Source organism: Bidens hawaiensis, unplaced genomic scaffold, assembly GCF_021521415.1.
Source record: "Bidens hawaiensis isolate Kalapana, Puna unplaced genomic scaffold, B.hawaiensis_p1.1 tig00054949_1, whole genome shotgun sequence".
In the NCBI taxonomy this organism is placed as follows: domain Eukaryota; kingdom Viridiplantae; phylum Streptophyta; class Magnoliopsida; order Asterales; family Asteraceae; genus Bidens; species Bidens hawaiensis.
Genome location: NW_027499914.1, coordinates 3,471 through 10,824, shown reverse-complemented (window position 1 = coordinate 10,824; position 7,354 = coordinate 3,471). Strand labels below are relative to the sequence as shown.

The following is a 7,354-nucleotide window of genomic DNA, read 5'->3' as shown; positions in this document are numbered from 1 at the left end:
AGATAAGACATCACAAAAGCAAACGACTGGATTAAACAGAAGAAAACTCAAAGGGGTTTAGCGCGAGAAGGCTCGAGCGCACGCGCGAGGGCGAAGGTTGAAAGAACAAACCTTAGCGCGCCGTGGGAAGAACTATTATCCTTAGCGCGCCGCGGGAAGAATTACCATTCTTAGCGCGCTGCGAGAAGAACTACAATTCTTAGCGCGTCGCGGGAAGAACTACCGTTCTTAGCGCGCTGCGAGAAGAACTACAATTCTTAGCGCGCTGCGGGAAGAACTACAATTCTTAGCGCGCTGTGAGAACAGTTCGCCTCGCGTATCGCAGGAACAACTGGTCTTCGCGCAGGCTTCATTGCTAGGAGTCTGGCGCGTGGAGCTGCGCAGACAACCTTAGGCGGGAAGAAACAAAGGACAAGCAAAGAGTTAAGAGAAAGGGGTTCAAGGCGTAAGGGCGGAACGACGACAAGAGAGAGAAAGAGGCGGGACGGCAACAAGAGGGAAAAGAAGGCGGAAAGAGAGAAGAAGAGGGACGGGACGGCGGGAAGGAAAAGAGAGGAAGAGGCGGGAAGGAAAATATTATTATTAAAAATAAAGTATAAGTATAAATAAATATTAAATCATAAAAGAAAGAGATCGGATCGGAGAAACAGGTACCTGGGTCGGGTCGGATCGGGTCAGATGTCACAGTTTACCCCGGTCAGCTATATTGTCAAAACGGTTCGGTTTTGACAGTTTGGGTTGGGTCTTTTTAACACAGAATCTAACCTAGTATTAAACATAACGACCCATTTGCACCATCCTTATTATTTTCAGTGTCCCAACCCCAACATTTTGAACTCAACTTTCCAATCTAGAATTTTATTTTGTTTTAAAAAATAACAATTAAACCGAAATTGCTTAATTGTCTAACCCATCATAAATTGAAATTTTGAATATGCAAGTTATTTGGGAGTGAGAGATAAAAAGGTTTTCACATCTGATTAGGTATATGTCGTTCACTTTTTTTTTTGTGATTTCGGTTTCTTGTTTTTATTTTGAAATACGAGATAAGCTCATAATGCCACCCGTAGTGGGCGGGAATTCACGGCAAATCTGGGGCGATGAGGGCGAGCACCCCCCCCCCCCCCCCGCGGGCGAAATGTGGGGTGATAGGGGGGATATATTTGTTGCTGTGATGTGTGTGTAAATATTATATATATATATATATATATATATATATTATATATTATATATATATATATATTAGCCTACAACACCATTACATCCCAAAAACAAATTTCTACCCTTTGTTGACTGGGCGCTACGTGTCGCAATTCACCAAATTTGTAGCCCCTTCACTACACATAGCCTAATGGGCTTTTGACACGATAAGACATGTTTAGCAAAAAAAATGTGTTATGCAATTTTATACTTTTTGAAATATAATTAAAATTAAGATACTATAGTACATCAATTCTCTTTCTTGGTACATAAAATGTATACAGCCATGCTCAAATTATCAAAATCAATTATTAAAACGAGTTATTTTCATGTTTGATACTTGTGCTAATTACTTCATCTCTAACTTGTTAAACACGTTAAGACACGAACTGATAACAAATAATAGCAACCACGTCACTAATTAGTAATTACCAACGACAAGGAGTCAATCAATCAATAAATATCCAGTGAGAATCTACACACCTCACTCTAGAACCACCATCTTCAAAAAATCTATACTTCTCGTTACCCATGGACGACGAGTGGGAAACAATACAACCATCAAGCTCCGATGAAGCCGAATCCGACGCCGTACTTCTCACCAATTTCACAGACCCAGATATCCACCAATATCAACAACCACCTCAAGAACCAGCATCATCTGAGTCATCTACAACAAACCCACATGAGATAACCAACCGTGAATCGCCACAGCCAATTGAAGCTACACGTTTGGGGGTTTTGAGTTCTTGGGTTCGAAGTAGAATTGGGGTTTGGTCGGTTATTGAGACGGTGGGTGCGTTTGTGACGGTGACTGTGTACGCTAACCGGTGGCGGAGGATGGTGGAGAATGGTGACAAGGAGAAGCTGCTGGTTATGTTGAAGCACAAAGATGAGGTTAGTTGGTTAAACAGTTTGTTTGTGATGGTTAATAATATTATGCACACCAAGTGTTTGATAATATGCCAAACTGAGTCTCCCCTTGTCGTGGACGTTGATAGTGTGCTTGGGTGCATTAAGTCTTTCCCTAAAGGGACTTCGTGTGGGCGGGACGGTTTGCAAGCCCAACACATTTTAGATGCGTTGTGCGGAGAGGGGTCTCCGATTGCGGATGGTTTGCTCAAGGCTATCTCTGCGGTGGTTAATTTATTTTTGGGGGGAAGGTGTCCTAAGGTGTTGGCAGAGTTTGTTGCGTCTGCCCCACTTACGCCGTTGCTTAAATCGGACAATGGGATTAGACCTATTGCCGTTGGGGCCATTTGGAGGTGGTTGGTCTCTAAGGTGGCTATGAGGGGTGTCGGGAAGGAGATGGTTAAATACCTCGGTGACTTTCAATTTGGGGTGGGAGTCCCCAGTGGGGCAGAGGCCGTGCTTCATAGCGCGAACAGGTTTCTAAATCAGTTTCATTCGGATGGGTCATTGGCTATGCTTACTGTTGATTTCTCCAATGCCTTCAACTTAGTAGATAGGACGACCCTTCTACATGAGGTTCGGAGTCGATGTCCTTCCATTTCTCTTTGGGTGGATTTTTTATATGGGCAGTCGGCTAGGTTATATGTGGGTGATACTTTCATTAAATCCACCACTGGGGTTCAACAGGGGGGCCCTCTTGGGCCTCTCCTTTTTGCCTTAGCTTTGCACCCACTTGTTCACCAAATCAGAGATCGGTGCAAGCTTCTCTTTCATGCTTGGTACTTGGATGATGGCACGATTATCGGGGATACTAGAGAGGTAGCCAAAGCATCAGATATTATCAGGTCTGAGGGGCCTCGTTTGGGTCTTGAATTAAACGTTAAGAAAACAGAGTTATTTTGGCCAACATGCAATGGGGTGAAGGCGCAGGAGGGGTTGTTCCCTTGCGGGATTGGAAGGCCGGTGCTTGGCGTGAAACTCCTTGGTGGTGCTGTAAGCCAGGATGCGGGGTTTATCAGCAGTTTGGCTATGAAAAGGTCATCTAGCGCTGTGGAACTGATGAGCTGTCTCCCAAGACTTCGGGATCCTCAATGCGAGCTTCTTTTGCTTCGCTCATGTATGGGAGTCGCCAAGCTTTTGTTCGGTTTGAGAACATGCCAACCTATGTATGTGGGGGAAGCTGTTTCTATATTTGACAATGGTCTTCGAAGGGCGATTAAGGACATCGTGGTTTGTGGAGGTCCGTTCTTTGGGGATCTCCAATGGAGGTTGGCATCACTTCCAATCCGTTATGGGGGGTTGGGTCTTTGTTCGGCCGAGGATGTATCTACATATGCTTTTGTGGCTTCGAGAGCACAGTCGTGGTGTTTGCAAGACCATATTCTTCGGGGTTGTGATATTTATGGGTTGGACTCTGATTATGGGTGTGCGATGGATCGTTTACGTACTTCACTTCCAGATTTTGATCTTAGCGGGTTCTCTAATAAGGACACCGCCCCCCCTAAAGCCCAACATGTTGTGGCGAGTGCCTTATTTAGTGGAATCGTCAAGAGTTTAGAAGTGAAGTTTGATCTATCCCCTCGCCAAAAGGCGGTGTTTGAATGCCTTCGGGCTCCTCGGGCTCAGGATTTTCTAACGGCCATCCCCATTGAAGGATTAGGCCAACGTATGTCGGGTTTGGAGTATCGGGCTATCCTTAAGTACCGGTTAATGATCCCTATGTTCCCGACGGATGAACCTTGCCCAGTTTGTCGTAAGGTCTGTTTGGATTCTTTTGGTGACCATGCGGTGCATTGCAAAGAATTGCCTGGCTTTAAATACAGACATGATCTGGTTAGGGATGTTCTGTGTGATGTTCTTAAACGGGCAGGGATTTCTGCTAAAAAGGAGGCCCCTGTTAACTTTCTCACGGATCCTATTGAAGGGAGGTCTACTTTACGACCAGCTGATATTCTTGTGTTCGGGTGGGCAGGGGGGAAACACGCCTGTGTGGATCTTACAGGAGTGTCTCCTCTTGTTGGGCTCAGGGACCATGGGTTTGTTGTGGGTCAGGCTGCGTTGAAGGCTGAATCGGGCAAAGTTGTTAAACACGAGAAAGCTTGTTTAGATAATCAACATGTCTTTCTACCATTTGCCTTTGATACATTTGGTTTTCTGGCTCCAAAGGCTGTGAAATTTTTGAGTAGGGTTCAGCGCGTCGTACACGGAACCTCTTCAGCTTCTAGGTCCCAAAGCTTCGTTATTAGCAGGATTGGCTTTGCTGTTCAAAAGGGGGTTGCGGCGCAACTTGTTGCCCGTTTGCCTGCCACTTTATTGTAATCGTTTTATAGTAAATTATATAAAACTTCGATATTATTTTAATCTATATTCAATACCTTACCAAATTAAAATATACAAACATAGCTTTTTGAATCATTTGAGTGAGTCTGTAAGCTAGACGAGTGATAAAAAGCTCGAAACGATTCGAGCTTATTTGAGCAAGCTCGAGCTTCAAATAAAGCTAGTTTAGTTATCGGGAGGTGGGGTGGGACTAGCGATTAAGAATAATCGGAGCGGACTTTAATGTATACTTTTCAATTTTATATACAGAGACACATATTTTATATGTAAATTACAGTTTTATACATACATAAAAACATTTTGGTCGGAAATAAGCTTGAATCTCGCCGGAAACCGCTAATTTTGGTCGGAATCTCGCCGAAAATCGTCGATTTTGGCCGGTTTTGACCATTGACCGATTAGCCCAAAATTAATCAGTGAAGTGGGGACTAGCGATTAATCGGGGATTAATCGACGCCTAGTCGGGATTTTTGCAACACTGCTTGTATGTGTTAAGTTTACATTGCACAATCAAGCTTGAGCCGAGCTTTGGCTCGTAAAAGGTATTTTTTTTCCAAATATATATAAAAATAATTAAAAATGTATATAAATTAATTAATAGATCATAAACGAGCCAAGCCCAAACTTGAAAAACAATTCATGAGCAGAGCTCGAGCTTTAGAGCGAGCTCATTCTCGGTTTGGTTTGTTTACACTCCTCAAATATGTGTGGTGTGTACCTTATGGTTGTTGTGCACTTTCTAAAACATACAATTAATGAGTTTACCAATCTGTTGTGCAGAAAATAAGACAGCTTTTGATCCAAATAGACCGATTGAATGCAATGCTATCAGCTCGACGAAGGGTTCCAGTGATTCGGGTTGTGGTTGATAGTCCAATGGTGATCGGTCCAAGGTTAAACTGAATGGCAACTTCATACTCGCCTGTAAGTTGCAAAATTATAACAAGGTTAAGAGTTGGAACCGTGGTTTAGCTCGTACATATTGAATGTTCGGTTCATGAACTATGTTATCTATATGTTGTGCATTGAGTGGTATGTATATTGTTTACATATACCCTTTTGTTTGGAGTCGAGTTGAGTCGAATTCCTTATGTATAAATGTGCCCATACAGTCTTTTTTTGAGTATTCAAAACCTACATTTGTATTTTTATGGTATTAGTGGAATTATGAGGTCAAGTATTATACGATATAAAACCGGCGAATACAGATCAATAAACATGTATGATGTATTTATGATTAATAACTTACAATACATGCACAAGAAAATTAGAAATTGTTTGGAGTAAATATCTCTTAAAATATATTATTTTTAATAAACATAATGTCAAACTAAATCACGTTATATAATATGTCAATTTTTATGAAGTTGTGATCATACACAAGCAAAAAGATGAGTTGGGTACATTTTAGGAGACATGGAGACACAGGCCTAATGATTTTTATTTTATTTTTTATTAAAGACATGTTGTATGGTGTACTTTGTGATTGATCAAGTTGCCAACTAACTCAAGTTACTTCCAACTCAAAAATAGATTTTGAGATTAAATAAAGTGTTTATAGTTTTAATAAAATAGTGTTTTCGTAACGATCAGAAACCATATAATCATTGACGGATTCAAGATTTCTTTTCATAAAGAGTGATCGGAGATTCGGAGGGGATTAATCAATATTTTTTGGCTTCGATTGAAGTTTTTGGATTTAATAACACTAAAACAGTTTTTTTAATGGACAACAATTGCCCCTCATTCTTTGTATGTGAAATAATTAGTTGCGTTAAATTCCTAAAATGACGCATCTCAAGAGACAGAGTTCGTTAGTGTTCCCCCATTTTATTAATTTTCAAGAAAGACCCATCCCAACCACATCTTCACAATGAGATTTAACAACGAATAAGAAACTGAAACGTGACATCAAAACTCATCGTGACAATGAAGTTGATCTCAAACTAGGCGTGAAGGTCAAGTTTTTAGATCAACTTCATCGTCACAATGAGTGTTGGAGTTCAATGTTTGACACCAATAAATATGGATATAAAGAATATATAATTGGACTATTGAACCCATCCAAAATTTCGAATAAATATTCCTTAAAAGTTTATAAACACAACGTTAGGATCAAACCAAATGCCACTTTTGTAACTTATAAAATATATGTATGGATGGGTTGTACCTTGAAAAAAATGAGGCAATGAAATAAATTTGTATTATTAGTTTAGTAACTTTTGAACCTGTATATTATATGAAATTTGTTAAATGATAAAAATAAATAAGATTCGTTATTTCAATTGTGATTCTTAAAATACTTATGAATTAATTCAATGTAGAGTTAATGGAAAAAACAAACGAGGTTAACGAAAACTACTAAGGGGGTGTTTGGGCACACTTCTAAAACTTGTTTATTTGCTATTTATTTGTTAAAAAGTAAAAAGTGTTTTTGGTAAACTCCTCAAAAAGCTTCAAAATGAAGCTTGTCAAAAGTGTCTTTTGTTTTTCAAAAAGCAAATCAGTAAATAAGCATATCTAAAAGCGCAACATGATTTTGGAAATGTCAGGTGTTGATTTGCAAGAAATTAAAAAACAGATACTAAACCTGGGTAGTTGGTCAAACCTTATGTATGAAAATGGCACTTAAATCAATAATGAATAAAATCCACACTATATTATAACCCAATTAACAAAATGGTTTTGACTTTTGATCCATGACCCATCAATAACTATAATGAATGAGATGCGAGATTAGAATCTAAGATAAATATAAATTTGACACCTAAGCTTCAACATTTTCTTTTATCAGTAAAGTAAGATTTTGATATTAAGCCCATTATTAATCTAAATTTCACACAAATGATAATTCATTAACATAATTAATCAATGTACAATTCTTTCCAAAAGAAATTGGTGC

At 39.7% G+C, this 7,354-nt stretch overlaps 1 protein-coding gene across 1 annotated transcript; it reads left to right on the top strand.

Annotated features, from left to right (window-relative positions):
• The first annotated feature begins 1,726 nt into the window (after nt 1-1,726).
• On the top strand, nt 1,727-5,598 carry LOC143600837 (uncharacterized). Its single transcript, XM_077078403.1, has 2 exons — nt 1,727-2,097; nt 5,233-5,598. Exons 1-2 carry the CDS (start codon nt 1,732-1,734, stop codon nt 5,353-5,355), a joined length of 489 nt encoding a protein of 162 aa, XP_076934518.1. The 5' UTR covers nt 1,727-1,731; the 3' UTR covers nt 5,356-5,598.
• The last annotated feature ends 1,756 nt before the right edge of the window (nt 5,599-7,354 follow it).

Coding starts and splice junctions, on each gene's coding strand:
- LOC143600837 (XM_077078403.1), top strand. CDS start 1,732: ATGGACGACGAGTGGGAAACAATACAACCATCAAGCTCCGATGAAGCC. Junction 2,098..5,232: donor TGTTGAAGCACAAAGATGAG/GTTAGTTGGTTA, acceptor TCTGTTGTGCAG/AAAATAAGACAGCTTTTGAT.